Raw genomic sequence first — 22451 nt, forward strand, 5'->3', positions numbered from 1 at the left:
CCTGTCCCCTTCCTGGGCTCTTGCCTGTCTTCCTCTTCAACACTCTGGTCTAGTCACTTCTCTAATTCTATCTCTAAAAGGATTTAAGTCTCATATATTGGTGTTTCCCTGTCATATGGGTCCATTCTGGACTCTAACCCTCACGTTTCTTCTTGGGTGGGCCCCTCTCTCTGTTCATTCCTCAATACATCTGCAGAGCTGTTTCCAGAGTCACAGTCATGTCCCAAACGAGTCACCTCTTCACCTACAATGTTCTGGAATCTCTGTGCCTGCTCCCTCAGGTCCTTTCACTCATTCAGTGCTGACCCGATTTCCTGACAATTTCGCTGGTTGTTTGGCCTTTGGCTTTATGGTGATTTCCTTCAGCATTCACTCCTCCTTGCTGTGCTTGGTGGCTTTATTTCCAATATACAGCTTCCCCAGTTCTTTGCTTATTTGTTTGCCAGTAAAACTCGCCATTGCTGTTCGTTGAACCCATAGTTTTAGATCATGGAATTATACCATTAGAATTTCAGTGGGATTTTTGAGGTAAATCTCACCTTACCTAACTGAAACCAGGCTGTTCCTGAATGACACTGCTTTCCAGCAGTTCCTTTGCAGAGCACTCCTTCTCCCTGAACTGTGTGTGGCCTGGAGATGGACTAAGCATGCTTTCTGCTCACTGTCTGGCTTCTTTCAGCAACCACTCCTTCACTGATGAACATATACTCCACCCTCTTACCATCCTCATTTTTGGCTTGAGTAATCTCCTTGCCCTATAACCATATTCAATGAGAACTTTGGCACCTGTCTCTTTTCACCTGGCTTTTGTCATCATTCTGGAAAACTTCAACAACATGTTGGTGTCACATCTGGATCCTTCGCTTCTTATACCCCATCGATTCCCACCTCCACTCCACGTCAGCCACCCATTCAAATGGCCGCACCCCAGACCTTGCTGCCACCCACGATCGTTCCACCTCTAAAGCCATGAACCCTGAAATTCCAATTATTATTATTATTTTTTTAAGTAGGTCCCATGCCCAGTGTGGAGCCCAATGCAGGGCTTGAACTCACAACCCTGAGATCAAGACCTGAGCTGAGACCAAGAGTTGGAAGCTTAACTGACTGAGCCACTCAGGCGCCCCATGAAAGTCTAATTATTGGTCTCACAGCACAGCTTTCTAACTCTGTGACTCCCAGGTTCCCACTAAGTCTGTTCTTAAAAAATAATCTGTATTTTTATTTTGAGTAATTGCATGCCTGCCTCCCAGAATTAATACTGATAAGCATTTTGTCATATTTGTTTCAAGTCTTATTCAAGTGAATGAAAATTAAAGGTACATTTAAATCTCTTTCCTGTTCTCTACCCCTAGATTCTGATCCCCTCTCCTCACCAGAAGCAACCGCTGTCATGAATTTGGTGAATGTGTATGTGTGTGTATATAAAATATAATATTGGGGCGCCTAGGTGGTTCAGTCAGTTGGGCATCTGCCTTTGGCTTACGTCATGATCCCAGGGTTCTGGGATCAAGTCCTGCATCGGGCTCCCTGCTCTGCAGGGAGCCTGCTTCTCCCTCTCCCTGTGTGTGTGCACTTTCTCTCTCAAATAAATAAAATCTAAAAAAGAAGAAAAAAGCAAACCCAAGAGGCACCTGGGTGATTCAGTTGGTGAAATGTCTGCCTTCAGCTCAGTTCATGACCCCAGAGTCCTAGGATCCAGCCCCCTGCTCGGTGGGGAGTCTGCTTCTCCCTCTCCCTCTGCTGCTCCCCCTGCTTGTGCTCTCTTGCTCTCTCTCTGTTAAATAAATAAATGACACATCTCCAAAGAAAATCTTTTTTTTTAAAGATTTTATTTATTTATTTGACAGAGAAAGACAGTGAGAGAGGGAGCACAAGCAGGGGGAGTGGGAGAGAGAGAAGCAGGCTTCCCACTGAGCAGGGAGCCCAATGCAGGGCTCGATCCCAGGACCCTGGGATCATGACCTGAGCCGAAGGCAGATGCTTAATGGCTGAGCCACCCAGGCGCCCCTAAAGAAAATCTTAAAAAAAAAAGTAGTACTGTTTTTTGTTCCTGTACATAATTTGCAGCTTGATTTTCACTCAGTGTTATGTTTGAAAATCTACATGTACTGCGCGCCTGGGGCTCACTCGGTTAAGCACCTGCCTTTGGCTCAGGTCATGATCCTGGGGTCCTGGGATTGAGTTCCACATCGGGCTCCCTGCTCAGCTTCTCCTTCTGCCTGCCCCTCCTCTTGCTTGTGCTCTCTCTCTTTCTCTTTCTCTGACAAATAAATAATAAAATCTTTAGGGAAAAAAAGAAAATCTACAAGTACATAACAAATTGTCCATTCCTCCTAAGTGCTCCGTAGCATCCCAATGTAAGAATATAGTGCAATCCATTTATCCATTTTCCAAATTCCTCACTACACAGAGTGCTGCATTAAACACCCTTGTAAATATCTTCCAACATGGAAGTCAGTACAGCTCTGTGGCTCAGGTGGGTCTATGGTTAGACTGTATGGCACCTTGTGTGCATTAGAAAGGCTTCCTTTTTGCATGGACCTGGTCCTTTGAACATACGGCTTGGGAAACAGAGGGGCCTGGGCAAAGAGGAAAGTTCTCAGGTGGATGCAGCTTTGTGCTCAGGATGCATGAATTGTTAAGCGGATGTGGACAGGGTTTCTTGGACTTACTCCCTGTGGGCCCCTCTGGACAGGGGACAGATCTCACAGCCATCTTTGGTGCCTTGGGTTAAGACGAAACAACACTTCAGAGTCACACTGTGTGGGTTTAAATGCTAGCTATTGTGGCCGTAACAAACTGCTTAAAATCTGTGCCTCACTGTGCTCATCAGTAAAATGGGAATATGGAATTCTTTCCTGTGGGTTGTATAGTAGGGATAATCAAGAAGGTTACATATAGTAGTGTTTAGCGTATAGTAAGTTTTACGTAAATGTTAGATATTATTATTTTCTTACATGTGCAAGTTCCTTTACAGTTTAACAGCAGGACTATAGCGGCTGGTTGAAAGGGTATGTGCTTTTTAAGAAAACCTGTTCTTTATCCCATCTCTATTTTTTCAGTCTATCAGTCTCCCTCTTGCTTTCTTTCATATCCAGCTTGGATCCTATAATCTCACTTTTGAAACTGTGGACCTCAGTCATGATATAGGAATTGGGATTGTTCTGAGCAATGGGAAAGCATCGCAAAGAGGAGCAAACCAAGTCACCCAGGCTGCTCCCCAAAGTGGGCAGAAGGAAAGGTTTGGATTAAGGGTGCAATAAGAGTGACCTCCTTCTGCCAGGCATGAGGACTCTTCTTATCTAGGTAGGGCCTCCACCTCCTTTGAGAGATGTCTCACATAACAATGGTGAGTGGTCTGATACATTTATTATTAACAGCTGCTTATTGCCTGTTGCTTTCCTCTCCCTGCTAATTCTCCCACATTATGCTTCTCTCATTTTCTTCAGTTCTGTTGCCAAAAAATGTCCCAATATTCTTAATTCTTTCTTAGAATACTCCCTGCAACCCTTTTTTTCTACCAGAAAGCTGGTTTACCTTTATCCCATGAAGTGGAACCTAGCTGTTCCTGGTGAGGTCAGTGGGCTAGTGGATGGATTGAAAACAAGTTTTGCGGTCAGTCACACTTGATTTCGAATCTGAACTGTGTTATAGGTAGACTGTGAGTCCTTTGCCTCGTGACAACTTATAAAGATCTCAGTTTGCACACCTTGGTTTAAGGATCTCTGGTCCAAAGAGTTGTGAGGTAAAAAAGGGATAAATAACCTCACATTGATACATAGCTTCTAGTATATTCCATATTGTTTTTACCTTTACCCAAAAACTGCTGCTACTAGCAAGCCCATCCTTACAACAGTAATTGGAATGTAGAAGAAAATTTACCTGTAACTTTATCCCTCTCTTCACCCACATACAGCTTGGGCCCAAGAGAGGCCCTACAGGTGTCTTTCCCTTCCTCTCATACCTGTACCCCTCACTAAGGGTCACTAAGTGTCCTTGAACCCTTCACTTTTTCTTGCACCTGCCCTGCCAATTCCAAACCTGTGGTGAACCTAAGTTCGTTTTCTTTGCTGCTTCTGCCAGGCTGTTGGGTGTTGGTGAATGCCATATGCATTAGCTTCTCTCTGAACATTTGTGATGTGCAGCCTTATCTAGGCTCTGAACACTGCCTGGCAGTCTCTTTTCTGATTCCTAGCAGGTGCCCTTTCTCAGACCCTCAACAGGTGTATCACACCTTTTCTGCTTTTTTCAAGCCTCCCTCCCTTCCCATCTTCCTTTTAGGAGATCACTTCACTTGCTCCTTTATTAAGGCGGTGGAATAATTGAAAAAACATTAGGAGCCCAGTCTCAAGAAGAATGTTTCCTTGAATAAATGACACTGTAGACATTTAAAGAGAAAAAAGCCACAAGGTTACCAAGGTTACAGTTAGTGTGTTCATGTGGGTAAAACAGCAGTTCCCTCACATGATTGTCATACTTGTAGAAGTTAGTATTGCAGATGTGAGGGAGAAAGCTTTTTATGTTAAGGAGTCAGTAATTTACAGGAAAGGGCTCAAGGCTGCATTGATTTGGGGAGACTAATTCTAGGTAGAAGTTTCTTCCTTGTTTTTATTTTTTTATGTTTTTTTTTTTAAAGATTTTATTTATTTATTTGACAGAGACAGAGACAGCCAGCGAGAGAGGGAACACAAGCAGGGGGAGTGGGAGAGGAAGGAAGCAGGCTCATAGCGGAGGAGCCTGATGTGGGGCTCGATCCCATAACGCCGGGATCACGCCCTGAGCTGAAGGCAGACTGTTAACCGCTGTGCCACCCAGGCACCCCCTTCCTTATTTTTAGCTTATCTCAGGGCATAAAGAGGATTTTTCCTCTCTAGCTATGGGACCTGGCCTGGCAAGGGGTCAGTTTTGTTTTCTCCATAGGGGCCAATGGATGTGAAGTCTCCTAAATTCCATTCTTCTGTAAGGAAGCCACTGGATCATAGGGCATTCAAATGCAGGTTGCTTTCCCCTAGAAGTTTGGTTTCAATGGGTGTGGGGTGGGAGCCCAAGAATGTGCTTTTTAAATAATTACCTCAGCTGATTCTGGTGCAGCTCATCCTAAGGACCCCTTTTTAGAAACACCGACATAGTTAAGTCTTCTCTCATTTTTACTGCCTTTTTGCCTCAAGAGTGTGAGGTACACTATTCCTTTTCGGGGCTGATTTCTCTGTATGTGATCTTGATTGCATTTTTGTCATTTCTTCTGGGTCCTCGAGCCAGCAGTGAATCCCCCTTTCTCTAATACTGACTGTCTCACTGTCGCCTTCCCCTTGGCTTATCAATATTATTCACTCATTTAGTAATTTTTTTTTGTTTAGTGTCTCATATGTTTCCAGCATATAGTTTAATTTCCTTCTTTGTAAAGCCTGCTTCTTTCCTCCTGCTTACTCTTCTCCTCTTTACCACTTAACTTTTCGGAGGAATCTTTCCTTTCCATACTGATTTTTAGCAATAATTGCAACCACTGTAACAACAAATAGTAATAAGGATAGCCACTAAAATTTACTGGTTGATTCCTGTGGACCAGACACTTTCCTAAGTGCTTTACATATATTGACTGTTGGGCTGATACTCCACATATCAGTTAAAAAATATGTATATTAGGATCTGATACTGGACTATTTATTCGGTGATACTGATCTGCATTGTGTACCCTTCTACCAATACCCTAGGTTTTGTCTATTATAACTTTATTAACTACATTTTATGTTCATGCCCATTACTTAATGGAATTCTCATTTTGACTTCTGGAGCACCCTTTTTTTGGGCTTGTCTTCCTACTTTGATTCATCTTTATCGATATCCTTCACTGGCTTTTCTGTTTACGTCAACTCCATGTAGAGCCCTTTAGAGCTTGCTTTCAACTTCCTTTTCCAGCCACAGTCCCCAGTACTCTCTCCTGGCCCTACGTGCTTCAGCCAGAGACACTGTCTCTTTGGTTCCTGAACACACTATATCCACCATATCTTTGCACATGGAGTCCCCTTCTTTGCTGTGAAGTCTGGCAGTATTGCACAGCAGATTGTCCCAGCTATGTGCCTGAGTGCCTGCTCATTTAAGATCTTCAACACCTGTAACGCTCAGGCTTTGTAGATAAGGACCGTGCAGCCCCTGGGAGGGTGCTTAGGGATCTTTTCATCTATGGGGTAGAGCACACAGGGTGGGGGAGTTGGAGAGCACAGGAGTCCGTAGTGAGGCAGGGCGGAGAAGGAATTCTGGCTATTGGGGACAGTGGATATAGGATCTTAGTCTTTGAGGAGTGCAAGACTGTGGGTGGTTGTTTTTAATTAGTCCACAGTGAACTTCAAAGGAGGCATGCAGTAGGGAGAACTAGGTCAGAAATGCCACCCTCTGGAATTGAAGCTAATGAGGACCATTAAATGTGATGAGGTAGATAAAATATGAGGATGTGAGTTCTCTGCAGCAGGGATCCTCCCTTGCAAATTGTTCTTAAGTGTGTTGCTAATGAGTGAGGCTATTTCTCAAGTGTCCCTCAAGGACATTAAGTATCCTTGCACTGAGGGTAGGAAAGGAGAGTCAGAGGACTATTAGTTGATGTGTCTCCAGCAGTGCCCAGAAGAGGGTGCTGCTTTGGTTTTAGGTGTTAGATTGTACGGTTGGCCCTTGAACAGCATGGTTTGAACTGCATAGCTCCACTTATGTGTGGACTTTTTGGGATAAGTATAGCACAGTACTGTAAATATATTTTCTGTTCTTTATGATTTTCTTAACATTTTCTCTAGTTGATTGTAAGAATACGATAATATTATACATGTAACATACAAAGTAGGTGTTATTTGAATGTTTATGTTATTGGTAAGGTTTGTGGTCAACAGTAGGCTGTTAGTAAAGTTTTTGGAGGAGTCAGAAGGTATATGCAGGTTTTCAGCAGTGCATGGAGGGAGAGGTGAGTGCGCCTACCCTGCATGTTGTTCAAGGGTTAACTGTAGTTGTTTAAAGAGACATATTACTAGAGTGAAAGACCTTTCTGGTATCAACGCATGTGTTTCAGTGTCAAACAGATCTGGGTCTCAGCCTGGCTCCACTAATGTAAGGAAGTCATTTGACCTTTCTGAGTCTTCTTTTCCTCTTCAATAAAACGAATATAAAACACCTCTAGTCATAGGGTTGTTTTAGAATGAAACTAAGCAATGAATAATATATTAAATAATATATATAAAACACATAATTTAATATTCCCTGCTCACATGGTATTAAAAAAATGTTAGTTTCATACTCTCTTTCCCTTTTAGGACAAATTGTTAAAATTGTGTTACCATAGCATGATAGAGCAACATTGAATTAAAAAAAAAACTCTTTTGCTCCAAAACTCATTTAACAACTTCTGATATCTCTTAAATGAATCTATCCCATGGGAGGGAATACCCAATGGTAGAGAACTGGTTCCTGTTCCCAATGAGTATATATTGTGTAGTTAGTAAATTAGATGCTTAAGACTTGGTTACTATGAACCTGTCTCTCAGAGCTTGGTTACATCTAAAAGTCGATTTTCTTCATCTTCAAAAGTGAGATCCAGATGCTGGACAAGGTATTGAGACCCTATAAGATCCTGCCTAAAACAATGACCTTACTGCTTCTACCTTTAGATTCTGTAGTCATAACAAAGAGAAGAGAAACACATGAAAAATGGGCTTAGCTTTACAACTGGGCATTTATATGAAATTTCTTTGTTTTCTCTTACTAGGATAATTTTTTTTTTCCTCCAGAACTCGAAAATTTGGAAGAGGCAAAGAATAGGTTTGGGCTGTTGCCTGGAAGAGGGCTCGGGATTTGGTCATCATCCTTGTAGATTCAGATAGGATGCACTCCTGTCAGAGTTGATTAGACTCAGGAAAGCTGTTCCTTTGTAACTAAACTCACCAGGGACTGAAGTAAGAAAACCAGGATGCCAAGAGAGAGTCAGAAAATCAGAAATGCACTGCCAGAAACACTAGGTATCTATGTTAGTGAATGGCTAGTGAACGCCTTTTCTTTTTGGGAAAATTATAGGAAGCCAGTATTTTCAAACCTCCCTGGTGAGTTTCAAGTCGAGCCAGACAGTTGGTTGTATGATTCAGATGATGAATATCATCAGGCACTGATGTGCTGATATGTGTAATTCAAGAAGTGGGACATGCTGGACCAGAGAGTCTCTGGACTAGCTTGGCAGAGTACTTTCTCCCTTGAGCAGTCCTCGATGGGCATTCTAACGTGGATCCTTGTGTCCTCCTTTTCCTTGTGAAATAACTTGAGGTTTATGAATAAGTGTAGGGAATAATATAGTAAACATCTTTTTGCTTAATGCGGCATCCAGGTGGCTCAGTCGGTTAAGAGGCTGACTCTTGGTTTGAGCTCAGGTCATGATCTCTGGGTCCTGGGATCAAGCCCTACGTAAGGTTCTGCACTCAGCAGGGAGTTTGCTTGTGGTTTTTCTCTCTCTCTCTGCCCCCTCCCACTAGTGCACATGCCTATGATCGCTCTCTCAAATAAATAAATAAATAAATCTTAAAAAAAGAGAACACTTTTGGCCTTGTTTATTCTTTTTTCCCCTTCCTTCCATCCTTTTTTCCTTTCTTCCTTCCTTCCTTCCTTTTTTCTTTCTTTTTTTCTTTCAAGTTTTAATTTGAATTCTAGTTAGTTAACATACAGTATAATATTTGTTTCAGGAGTAGAATTTAGTGATTCATAGAACACCCAGTGCTCACCTTAATAACTGCCTTCCTCCGTACCCATCACTACTCTCTCCAGAGGTAACCACTATCCTGAATTTGGTGTTTAACATTTCCGTAAGGATTTATAAATTATAAATAAATTAATAAGTTGTAATTTACCAATTATGTAGTTAATAAGTACAAACAATATATGGGATTATTATGTATGTTGTAAAGCCAAGTAAATGGTATCACACTATATACACGTGTTTTACAACTATTTCACTAAATATTCTATTTTGGGAACTTGTCCATATTGAGAGATATATATATATATTGAGATATATATATAAATAAAATCAAGTAGAAGCAGAAAACTTTTCTCTTTTTCCCTTCTAGGTTCTTTGGCTGCCCTAATAATTAAATTGACATAAGACAGGGTAACAAGAGAAAAATTTTATTTCGTATGTATGGGAGCCCCATAAAAATGAGGCTTAAAAGCAGTCAGGCAGTTCAGGCTTGTATACCATCCTGAGCTAAGGAGATGCAGTTCTGGGGCTTCCGTGGGGAGGAAGGCAATTCACAAGAAGACAAGAAGAGCAAACAGTTGCTATGCCATACAGATAAGTCTTTCTGATACAAAAAGTGATCTCTGGTAATAGCTCTCTCCCTGGTACAGGTTTCCCATCTAAATTCTTTTAGACGGTTAAGAGAGAGGTACAAAACACTTTTCCTGCGTCTGCTAGGCCTTGATTGCCTTCAGCTCAAAATCATCCACATGTCAAAGTGGCATATTTTGGGGTGTCGTATTCTGTCCCCCTATACATGTCATCAGTTTGAACTGCTGTATAGCATCCTAGTATACAGATATTTTTCTATTTCTCTATTCTTCTGTTGAACTTCTAAGTTGTTTGCCACATTTTGGTGACCCTTGTGTGGTTGCCAAATTGCTTTCTAAGTGGTTACCAGTTTAGACCTTATTGCTCCGCGTCATCCTCAACACTGGATATGGCCAGGATTTAGTTTTTTCTAATCTGATGGATATGAAATGGCATTTCATTGTGTTTTAATTTTCTGTTCCCCTGAGCATCATTTAAAAAATGCCACTTGGCCATTCAGATTTCTATTTTGGAGAATTTTCTTTTTATAAGTTTTGCTGTTTTTTCCTAATTTGATATTTTTAAGTTCTTTGTACAATCTGGCTATTAGTCAGTTGTCTGTAGGCATTGTAAAAGTTTTATCCAAGTCAGTGTCTTGTCTTTGTTTTGTTTTGTTTTGAGAGTGTCTTTTGATTTACAGTCATTTAGCATTTAATTCGTGAATTTTTTCTTTGCGGTTTTTATATTTCTTGTTCAAGACTTCAATCTACTTTGAAGTCATGAAAATATTGTCCTGTATTTTCTTTAACATTTAAAAATGTTTGGCTTCTAACACTTTAGGTCTTTCATTCACTTGGAATTGATTTTGTGTATGGCATATGAACTGGAGGTATAATTTTTTTTTCACATGGAAAACCAGTGATGGTGGCACTATTAATTGAAAGGTTTGTCTTTTCCCACTGAGATGCAGAGCCATTACTGTTATGTGTCAGATGTGTATGGTCTGTTTCTGTATATTGCACTGTTCTTTGTGTCTGTTCTTACAACAATTCCATACTGTCCTAAATAATATGACTTTGTAATGTCTTTTCGTATCTGATGACATTCCTCTTCCTTATTTAAAAATTGCCCTAGGATGTACTGTACGGCGACTAACATAATATAATAAAAAAACATTAAAAAATTGTCCTGGTCATTTTTAAAAAAGATTTTATTTATCTATTTGACAGAGAGAGAAAGAACACCAGCAGGGGGAGTGGCAGGCAGAGGTAGAGGGAGAGGCGGCTTCCTGCTGAGCAGGGAGCCCACCGCAGGCCTGGATCCCAGGACTCCGGGATCATGACCTGAGCCGAAGGCAGACGCTTAACTGACTAAGCCACCCAAATGCCCCATCCTTGTCATTTTTAATTCTTTGAACTTCTATATTAAAAAAAAATGGAATTAGTGTGTCAGATTTCACAAAAAGCCTTGTGAAGACTTCAAACAAAATCAACTTTATTGAGGTATAGCTTTCATATGGTAAAGTGAATTTGTAGAACAATTCCATCATTCTTGTCCTCCCTTGTGTTCCTCTTTCTAGCCGATTCAGAAGTCTTAAGTTCTACCCCCATTCCTAGTCAACCACTAATCTACTTTCTGTTTTTATCTCTAGTAAGTTTCATGTAAATGGAATCATACTGTATGTACTCCTTCGTGCCTGGCTTCTTTTGATCAGTATAATGTTTTCGAGGTTCATACATGTCACGTATACCAGTAGTTCGTTCTTTTTTCCTTCCTAGATAGTGTTTCATTGTATGGCTGTACCACTGTTTGTTTAGCTATTCATTGGTTACATTTGGGTTGTTTCTAGTTTCAGGCTATTATTATTAAAGCTGCTATGAACATTCATGTAAAAATGTTCATGTGGACTTATGTTTTCATTCCACCTAGAAGCAGAATTTCTGGGTGATAGAGTCAGATATATATATATATAGATAGATATATAGATATATAGATATATATATATATATTTTCAGTGTTTCTTTTTATTTATTTATTTATTTAGTTAAAAAATTATGTTAGTCACCATACAGTACTTCATTTGTTTTTTTTTATGTAGTGTTCCATGATTCATTATTTGTGTATAACACCCAGTGCTCCATGCAATATGCGCCCGCCTTAATACCTTTCATTCGTTTTTGATGTAGTGTTCCATGATTCATTGTTTGCATATAACACCCAGTGCTCCATGCAACATGTGCCCTCCTTAACCCATCACCAGGCTAACCCGTCCCCCCACCCTCCTCCCTTCTGTAACCCTCAGTTTGTTTCCCAGAGTCTCTCATGATTTGTCTCCCTCTCTGATTTCTTCCCATTCAGGTTTCCCTCCCTTCCCCTATGGTCCTTTGTGCTATTCCTTATGTTCCACATATAAGTGAAACCATATGATAATTGTCTTTCTCTGCTTGACTTATTTCACTTAGCATAATCCCCTCCAGTTCCATCCATGTTGCTGCAAATATTGGGTAATCATTCTTTCTGATGGCTGAGTAGTATTCCATTGTATATACGGACCACATCTTCTTTATCCATTTGTCTGTTGAAGGGCATCTCAGCTCCTTCCACAGTTTGACTATCATGGACATTGCTGCTATGCACATTGGGGTGCATATGGCCCCTCTTTTCACTACATCTGTATCTTTGGGGTAAATACCCAGTAGTGCAATTGCTGGGTCATAGGGTAGCTCTATTTTTAACTTTTTGAGGAACTTCCATACTGTTTTCCAGAGTGGCTGCACCAATTTGCATTCCCACCAATAGTGTAATTAACCTTATAAGAAATTGCCACACTATTTTCCAAAGTGACTGTGTTATTTTGTTTTTACACTGGTTATATCTACACTTGGTATCACCAGTATTTTTATTTTCAGCCATTCTAATGGTGTGTAGTAGTACCTTATTATGTTTTAACTTGCATTTCCTTGATGACTAATGACATCATGCATCTTTTCATGTGTTTGTTGGCCATTTGTACATCTCTTTTTGGCTGTGTTCATTCAGATATTTTGCTCATTCTTAAATTGAATTGTTTGTCTTATCCTTAGGTTTTAAAATTCTTTATATATTCTGGGTTGTTTGTGAAGGATAGGACCTTGGAAAAGAGCTTTTTGAGTTAATTTCTAGTCTGACCACCTATGTGTGAGAAGTGAAATGAAGCAGAGATGAGACAGACCTCAGTATTTGATCACCATTATTTATTATCAATTTTAATGCAAACCAGTTATTTGGATTCAAGACTTGGAACAAATATATTATAGTCAAACCAAGGAACTATACAGCAGTGGCAGATAGTCTTCCTTTCCATGTAGGCACAAATGATGTTTTCCTATGTGGAAAGAGCAATGAACTACAAAAGTAGGTTGAAGACACTGTTATTTCCATGCTATTGCTCTTCCTTTTTAAACCTGGGGCAAATTCTTAGGAGTAGGGGACAAGAACTTTCTTGTTGAAACCAAGTTAGAGTCCACATTTAGATCCTTTAATCCTGAAAGGTCCATCCCAGCTCTTCAAGAAAGAATGCTCTCACTCACTGGTGAGTGCCACTTGTTAACTTACTGATTAAAGATTTACCCAAGAATAGGGTCTTGGTGGTTTTGGTAAGTAAGGAAACAAACAACGCTGGGATTTTGCTTTTAGAATATTTTACGTTTTGTCACTGTCCAATGTGGGGGATACCAAAATTATGGTCCACGTTGATATAAGAGAGGCTTTGGCCCCAGAACTGGTAATGCATTTCTAATACTTTGTTCTTTAGACTTAAGATGAAAGCTTGGCTTTGGCATTGTATAATGAGTAATGAGCTCTCAAAAAGATACCTCAACTAAACCCCATGCTTCTCATATGCTTTGTATTAATTATTCTTTCAAAGTTACTGCCACACATAATTTGTTCAACTCAGTATTTCCTAACAAAGCACCCACATACCCTACATTCTTCTGAGGGAAACTTAATAACAAGGAATAGAGTGTTTAGAAGAAGAAATATATATACCCACTTTTATTTTTTATTTTTTTAAATTTTTTTTATTATATTATGTTAGTCACCATATAGTGCATCCCTGGTTTTTGATGTAAAGTTCGATATACCCACTTTTAAAAGACGTTTTATAATGAATTGTTTATCTGTAACAGTTTCGTATTTCTTAAATGGCTACTGAATTAATTTCACTTCTATTTATTATTCACCTAGAATTGACACCTCTGCTCTTGGATATATTCATAGAGTGGCGTGCTGCTAGGGAAACTGTGGGAACTTGGGCCGGTACTTCCCCCTGCACAATTATCTCCTCCTCTCTTATAACAATAGTCACCTTGTCTATTACCCTCCTTGCAAATTAGCAATGTATTGGTAGTGTTGGGTCTAGACTGTCCATAGGAGGGTGTAAATTGTCCAAAGCCACAACTTGACGAGCTTTCTACTTGTCTGTAACTGCTTCTTAATTGTCCTTCATTAGAATTTGAATGGATAGAGTTAGATTCCCATGGACCTTGACTCCATCCTTGGCTTTGTTGCCTGCATGTTCTTAACTGTCCATGAATACTCTCATATCCATCAGGCCCACTACCTGATAGGCCATAACTCCTACCTCTTTCTTTTTGGCCACACTCTGACCATTCCTGGCTATTTCTTCTTGATTGGTTAGGGATTAAGCCCATTTCAGGTCTACTGTACTCATTATGAATTCCACTTGAACTTGATCTACATCTCCCTTGTATTTCATGTTGCTCATAGCTAGAACACTGACCAGATCCAGAACCACATTCTCCAGAAGTAGATGAGTGACATGAACCATACCCATATTGCTCAGAGCTAGAACACTGACCAAATCTAGAACCACACTGTTCAGAGCTAGTTGAGTGGCATGGGCCAGACCCATATTGTTCAGAACTAGAACACTGACCAGACCCATGTCGGCTATGGCTAGATGATCTACTTGAGCCAGACCTGTGTTGGTCATAGCCAGAAGACTGACCTGAACCAGACCCATGATGGCCATAGCTAGAATACTGATTGGATCCAGACTCATGTTGCCCAAAGCCAGAAGACTGACCTGATCCAAGCTCATGATAACCATATCTAGAGGACTGACCTGAGCCAGATCTGTGTTGGCCATGGCTAGAAGACTGGCCTGATCCAGATGCATGCTGACCACAGCTTACTGTCTGTCCTGAAGCAGAACCATGTTGTCCATACCTAGAGGATTGACTTGAGCCAGAACCATACTGACCATGGCCAGAAGACTGTCCTGATCCAGACCTATGCTGACCATAGCTAGAAGATTGACCTGATCCAGACCCATGTTGCCCAAAGCCAGAAGACTGACCTGATCCAGACCCATGTTGGCCAAAGCCAGAAGACTGACCTGAGCCAGATCCATGTTGGCCATAACTAGAAGACTGACTGGATCCAGACCCATGTTGCCCATAGCCAGAAGACTGACCTGATCCAGACCCATGTTGGCCAATGCCAGAATACTGGCCTGATCCAGATGCATTTTGACCACAGCTTGATGACTGTCCAAAAGCAGAACCATGTTGTCCATAGTTAGAGGACTGATTATATCCAGATTCATGTTGTCCAGAGCTTGATGACTGACCTAAGCCAGATCCATGCTCATTGCCAGAAGACTTTCCTGAGCTAGACTCATGTTGCCCAAAGCCAGAAGACTGGCCTGATCCAGACCCATGATGACCATACTGAGAGGACTGAGCTGAGCCAGATCTGTGTCGTCCATAGGCAGAAGACTGGCCTGATCCAGATGCATGTTGACCACAGCTTTCTGTCTGTCCTGAAGCAGAACCATATTGTCCATACCTAGAGGATTGACTTGAGCCAGAACCATACTGACCATGGCCAGAAGACTGTCCTGATCCATACCTGTGCTGACCACAGCTAGAAGATTGACCTGATCCAGACCCATGTTGGCCATAACTAGAAGACTGACCTGGTCCAGACCCATGTTGGCCAAAGCCAGAAGACTGACCTGAGCCAGACCCATGTTGGCCATAACTAGAAGACTGACTGGATCCAGACTCATGTTGCCCAAAGCCAGAAGACTGACCTGATCCAGACCCATGTTGGCCATAACTAGAAGACTGACCTGATCCAGACCCATGTTGGCCATAACTAGAAGACTGACTGGATCCAGACCCATGTTGCCCAAAGCCAGAAGACTGACCTGATCCAGACCCATGTTGGCCAAAGCCAGAAGACTGACCTGAGCCAGACCCATGCTGGCTATAACTAGAAGACTGACTGGATCCAGACTCATGTTGCCCAAAGCCAGAAGACTGACCTGATCCAGACCCATGTTGGCCATAACTAGAAGACTGACCTGATCCAGACCCATGTTGGCCAAAGCCAGAAGACTGACCTGAGCCGGACCCATGTTGGCCATACCTAGAAGACTGACTGGATCCAGACCCATGTTGCCCAAAGCCAGGAGACTGACCTGATCCAGACCCATGTTGGCCATAACTAGAAGACTGACCTGATCCAGACCCATGTTGGCCATAACTAGAAGACTGACCTGATCCAGACCCATGTTGCCCAAAGCCAGAAGACTGACCTGATGCAGACCCATGTTGGCCAAAGCCAGAAGACTGACCTGAGCCAGACCCATGCTGGCTATAACTAGAAGACTGACTGGATCCAGACCCATGTTGCCCAGAGCCACAAGACTGACCTGATCTGTACCCATGTTGGCCAAAGCCAGAGGACTGGCCTGATCCAGATCCATGTTGACCACCACTTGACGACTGACCGAAAGCAGAACCATATTGTCCATAGTTAGAGGACTGATTATATCCAGATTCATGTTGTCTAGAGCTTGACGACTGACTTAAGCCAGATCCATGCTCATTGCCAGAAGACTTTCCTGAGCTAGACTCACGTTGCCCAAAGCCGGAAGACTGGCCTGATCCAGACTCATGATGACCATACTGAGAGGACTGAGCTGAGCCAGATCTGTGTCGTCCATAGCCAGAAGACTGGCCTGATCCAGATGCATGTTGACCACAGCTTGATGACTGTCCAGAAGCAGAACCATATTGTCCATATCTAGAAGACTGACCTGAGCCAGAACCATACTGACCATGGCCAGAAGACTGTCCTGATCCAGACCTATGCTGACTGTAGCTAGAAGACTGACTGGATCCAGACCCATGTTGCCCAAAGCCAGAAGACTGACCTGATCCAGACTCATGATAACCATATCTAGAGGACTGACCTGAGCCAGATCTGTGTTCACCATGGCTAGAAGCCTGGCTTGATCCAGATGCATGTTGACCACAGCTTGCTGTCTGTCCTGAAGCAGAACCATATTGTCCATATCTAGAGGATTGACCTGAGCCAGAACCATACTGGCCATGGCCAGAAGACTGTCCTGACTGTCCTGATCCAGACCCATGTTGGCCATAACTAGAAGACTGACTGGATCCAGACCCATGTTGCCCATAGCCAGAAGACTGACGTGATCCAGACGCATGATGGCCATAGCTAGGAGACTGACCAGATCCATACTCACAATAACCATATCTAGAGGACTGTCCTGATCCAGATGCATGTTGTCCACAGCTTGATGACTCTCCAGAAGCAGAACCATGTTGTCCATAGCTAGAAGATTGACCATATCCAGATTCATGCTGTCCAGAGCTTGATGATTGACCTAAGCCAGATCCATGCTCAGTACCAGAAGACTCTCCTGAGCTAGACGTATGTTGCCCAAAGCCATAAGACTGACCTGAGCTAGACCCATGTTGCCCAAAACCAGAAGATTGACCTGATCCAGATCCATGATGACCATATCCAGGAGACTGACCAGAGCCAGATCTGTGTCGGTCATAGCCAGAAAACTGGCCTGAGCCAGACCTATGTTGGATGTGGCTAGAAGACTGACCTGATTCTGACCCATGTTGCCCAAAGCCAGAAGACCAGCCTGTTCCAAATCCATGTCGGCTGGGGCTAGAAGATCGACTTGAGCCAGATCTGTGTTGTCCATACCTAGAGGACTCTCTTGAGCCAGACCCATGTCGGCTGTGGCCAGAAGATTGACTTGAGCCAGACCTATGTCGTCTGTAACTAGAAGAGTTTCTTGAGCTGGACCCATGTTGGCTATGGCTAAAAGACTGACTTGAGCCAGGTCCATAGTGTCCACAGCTTGATGACTGTCCTGAAGTAGAACTGTTTTGTCCATAACTAGAAGATTGACCTAAGCCAGACCCATGTGACCCAAAGCCTGAAGATTGACCTGAGCCAGATCTATGTTGTTCATAGCCAGAGGACTGACCTGATTCAAATCCATGTTGTCCACAGCTTGATGATTCACCTAGACTGGATCCTGAGCTGGACTCATGGTATTTCTGACTAGAAGACTGATTAGAACCAGGTCCATATTTTCCATAATTAGAGGACTGGCCTGACACAGAGCCATGATTTTGTCTTCCATAGCCTCCTGACTGATGACTAGAGCTGCTGCTATGGTTTCTCTGAGTAGAGGACTCATAGGAGCTTGATCGATTTTTGCCATTGCTTATGGACTGGCCTGATTCAGACCCATATCCCTCATAGCTTGAAGACTGTTTTTGTTGTCTACTAAGTCCTGATTGACCACTTGAATTGGATCTATGTTGCCTCTGACCAGAAGGACTCTCAGATCTCTCTTGTTGATGAGAGCCCTGCCTGTTTTTCTTACTATCTTTGAAGTGGCCTGAACTTGACTCTCTCCTTTCCCCAGAGCTTTGCCTATGCTCTGAACTAGACAAGCCTCCTTGATGCTCCATTCTTCTGGAGTTGGACCCAGGCCTGTGTTTAGTGCTTCTTCTGGAGCCCCTGGAATAGGAATTATTCTCTTCTCTACTTGACCTTGAATGACCTTGCCTTTTGTCCTCTTCTTCTGTTTCACTTTGTTCCTCTTGGTGCTGGTGATGGTGGTTTCTCTGCTTTGACCCTGAAGCTTGGCAGTAATCTTTGCCGATGATTTTATTACAAGCCTGAGCCAGTTTAAATATCATCAGAAGATACTCAATAAAATCCACTTTCTTGTCATGGTCTTGATCCAGATTTTGCATGATGATATCTACAGTGTCTGGATCATCTGGATTCTGTATAGGAACAAGGTACAAGGGGCAGCTATGTCACTATGGACTACATACCCAGCTAACCATTTGAAAGAAAACTGTAGAAACGTGAATGTTTGGCTTACTTAGGTGGTGCTGAATCACCTAGTCCTTTAGGTGGGACTGCTCCATCCCAAGCAGAAAGAAATGTGTAATGAACAATGCAGTAAGAAATTGCTGAAGATGCAACTGGAATATGTTAGGGAAAAAGGAAATCAATTCTATTTTGTAAGAAATAGGTCAAATATCATTAGCTAATTTATAAATAAGAATTTAAAAAAATGAAAAAGAATAGGTCAAATATGAATGATTAGCATAATTATATATGGCTTCTCTTTATTTGCCCAACTATTAATTCATTAATTAATTCATTTAACAAAGATTTATTGTGCACCTACTGTCTGCTTAGCACTGAGTTAGGTGCAGAGGATAGAGCAGTGAAAAGTTTGTTTTCTGACAAAACGGAAGTTAAAGTTTAGTGGCACAGACACACAAACTTAAAATTACAGTGTATTGTGATAATGTTTCTGAAAGTACACCACAGGAGAACCAGTGGGGGTTTAAGGGAGGTTAATTAGAGGAAGTGATGTCTTTGGAATTATGGGTTGGACTTAGCCAAATGAAGGGGTAGGAAAGGAGGGAGGGAGGGCAAAAGATTGTTCCAGCTAGAAGGAACAATATGAACAAAGCTGGAGGTTGGAGGATGCATGGCTCATATGAGGAACTGAAAGAAATTCAGGATTGTTAAATTTTGAGTCTTAATAGTCAAGAGATATTGCTGGAGAAACAAATAGAGATCAGATCATGCCTTTTAAGTTGTGTAAAGGAACTTTGGATTTTATTTATTTTAAAAGCTGCAAGCTTTTGAGGCACCTGGGGAGCTCAGTTGATTAAGCATCTGACTCTTGGTTTCAGCTCAGGTCATGATCTCAGGGTTGTGAGATGGAGCCCAGCCCCTCCCTCTTTCCCCCCTCACTCCTAGCTCAAGCACTCCCTCTCTTTCTCTCTCTCTCTCTCTAAAAAAAAATATCTGGGAGCTTTTGAAGGATTTTGAACTGAGCTGCGAAATGATTAGATTTGCACTTACAGCTGAGATTAGAAATAGAAGGTGGCCTGAGCCAGAGGACTAGCAAAATGGGCTGTTCTGAGAGACTATTGGTGAATTAGATGGAGGATGGAAGCTGGAGGTGCTTGCTGAGAGAAGAAGCCATGAATGAAACCAGATTTCTGCCTTGGGCAAATAGGAGGATTGAGTTTGGAGGGGAAATGGTTTCATATCTGACACACTGAATTACACCCTTAGGAATCCAAATAAGAAATATTTAGTAGGCAGCTGGATATAATGAATTGATTAGCTAGATCTAAGCTCCTAAATATTTATTTTCAGAGCCGACATTTTAAGATGGTGGTCACCATGTTTTATGATTTAGTAGTAAGATGCTAACTTCTTGAATTCAGAGGCCTTGTAATGTCACAATGTCAGAAATGGGCAGTGGTCAGGATGTTCTGGTATGAAGAACAACAAATAAAGGGAAGAAGATGCATTTTACCTACTTTTTTTTCTGAGAACCATCTTAATTTTTTATTCCACAAGAATTACTCACATAGATGGGGCATTATATAATCTATGGGTTTTTTCAGTAGGATCACATCCCTTGATCATGTTTTGGAAACCATGTGGGTCAACTTTTGATCTTTATTTCAAGCTTTTACCAAACACTGTTCTCTATCACCAAGTAGAGAGAGTCCTGCAGGAGTTTGATATATGTGACAAAAAGGTAGGAAGGGGTGAAGAGGAGAATTGCAGCTGTCTCCAGTCCTGACCTGGAGTTCTTACCTTCAGAATTTGATGAAACTCATTTTCCAAAAGTTCTTTCAGTTCTGCCTTGTTCAACATGTCACACTCCCCATCCCGGGTGGCATATTGGTAGAAAAGATCAATGACAGTGACGATACTTTTTAGGAGTTTAGACATTTTTTTTTTGGTAAATTTAACCTAAAGGGAAAAAAAGGAGAGGGGCCCACCTCTTATTATTCCTTTTTCTTGCTTAAATACATAAATAGTTCCAGTCATTTTTAATATTTGTTCAGAATTAATTGGGCATGATTAATTTCATCCTTTTGAAATCAAGAATGAATCCAGAGTTGAAAGACTTGTTCAAGCCATGTAGCAAGAGAGTGATGAAATTAGGAACAGAATCTGTATCTCTTATTTTCATTCCTGAAGGAATGTAGGAGCAATGACCTTCTGCTTTGAGCTCCCTGCCTCTACCAGGGATAATATTATGAGCATTGTTCTGGAGCTAGAGAAATCCTGGGTGTGTCAATCTACCCACTTCCTCAATTCCTTTCTAGGTGCCAACCATCACTGAGGAGGGACAGGTCCATCATCCACATGGTATGTCTGACTCCATCCAAGGGATACCAGTGGCTAAGCTAGACCCTCAAAACTTGTAGGCCAGAGAAAGTACACGAAGTGGGAAACTACAGGCCTAGGTGATATGGAGCCAGAGGCAGCTGCCATCAGGCCCACTTCTGTTTTCATTCTCCAAAGAGGGACTCTCAGGCTTTTCTAATTTTTTTTTCCTTTTTCCCCCAATTTTTTTTTTAAGATTTTAATTATTTATGTGACAGAGAGACAGCCAGCGAGAGAGGGAACACAGCGGGGGAATGGGAGAGGGAGAAGCAGGCTCCCAGCGGAGGAGCCCGATGTGGGACTCGATCCCGGAATGCCGGGATCACGCCCTGGGCCGAAGGCAGAGGCTCAACGACTGCGCTACCCAGGTGGCCCTCCCCCAATTTTTATTTAAATTCTAGTGAGTTAACATATAGTGCAGTATTGTTTTCAGGAGTAGAATTTAGTGATTCAACACATATATTTTTTAATGTTTTTTTATTATGTTAGTCACCAAACAGTACATCCCTAGTTTTTGATGTAAAGTTTCATGATTCATTAGTTGCGTATAACACCCAGTGCACCATGCAAATACGTGCCCTCCTTACTACCCATCACCAGCCTATCCCATTTCCCCACCCCCCTCCCCTCTGAAGCCCTCAGTTAAAGAAAGGGGGGCGGTAATCAGAAGGGGGAATGAAGCATGAGAGACTATGGACTCTGAGAAACAAACTCAGGCTTACAACAGAGAGAAAAAGCTCAGTAGTCTAGGAGGCAACCTGTCTAGTGATAATTAGAGCCCCATGATCTTTAAGGAAATGACCCTGAAGAAAGAAGGTACTATTATTCTGTTATCTTTATTTTCCTTCTCAATAAAGGTAAAATTAAATCAAAGACCCTGAAGTACATTAAAAAGAAGCCTGGTATCCAGTGCCTCTCTGCCTTAGAGCACGTACTGGATTCTCATAAATTTATAGCCCAAAGTACTCCTGTTCACTTACCTAGCTCACCAGAGGAACAAGTAGGATGGAGACTGGAGCAGCTTACAGGGTGCTGCTAGTTAGGGATAGTGGCCTTTTTATAGAGGAAATAATGGTCCATCTTAGGGAGGAGCTGCTCTTTGAGATGTTCTGACTCACTCCTGAATAAGCCCAGCTCCACCTCCATCTCCATCTCCACCTCCCATGTGTTTGGCTTCTTATTTCCTTACATGTTCACCTGAAATTGCATTAGCAGTTCCCAAATCTGGGCTAGTATCAGCCCCACCTGCCAGAATCTCTGAACACTGCAGAAAGACCTCTTTGCATATTCAACGAAGTATCTAGCATAATGCATTGATAACCGATTATATGGACTTTAATTGAAGTTGAGTGGAATGTGTGTAGGAACATCAGGGACCGAATGTCGAAGAATAATGGAATCTGATGTTTAAAAGGAACCTTAAGGATCGTCCAGTCAAACTCTCTCATTTTGATCTACATTTTCTTATATGGATTTCCAGCCAAAGTATCATCCATGGTATTATTACCATTCCTCTTGAATTGAGGAGACTGTAGAGTCTTCTTGTCTCTTTAGTAACCTTATTTTCCATACCTTAGTGGCCATTCAT

At 41.9% G+C, this 22451-nt stretch overlaps 1 protein-coding gene across 1 annotated transcript; it reads right to left on the reverse strand.

Moving 5' to 3' along the window:
• Positions 1-12504: 12504 nt before the first annotated feature.
• On the reverse strand, positions 12505-21889 carry HRNR (hornerin). Its single transcript, XM_034641900.1, has 4 exons — positions 21844-21889; positions 20285-20443; positions 15822-18432; positions 12505-15626 (listed from the first exon to the last, which is right to left on the reverse strand). Exons 2-4 carry the CDS (start codon positions 20420-20422, stop codon positions 13516-13518), a joined length of 4860 nt encoding a protein of 1619 aa, XP_034497791.1. The 5' UTR covers positions 20423-20443; positions 21844-21889; the 3' UTR covers positions 12505-13515.
• Between the last annotated feature and the right edge of the window lie 562 nt (positions 21890-22451).

Source organism: Ailuropoda melanoleuca, chromosome 2 (genome assembly GCF_002007445.2).
Source record: "Ailuropoda melanoleuca isolate Jingjing chromosome 2, ASM200744v2, whole genome shotgun sequence".
NCBI lineage: Eukaryota > Metazoa > Chordata > Mammalia > Carnivora > Ursidae > Ailuropoda > Ailuropoda melanoleuca.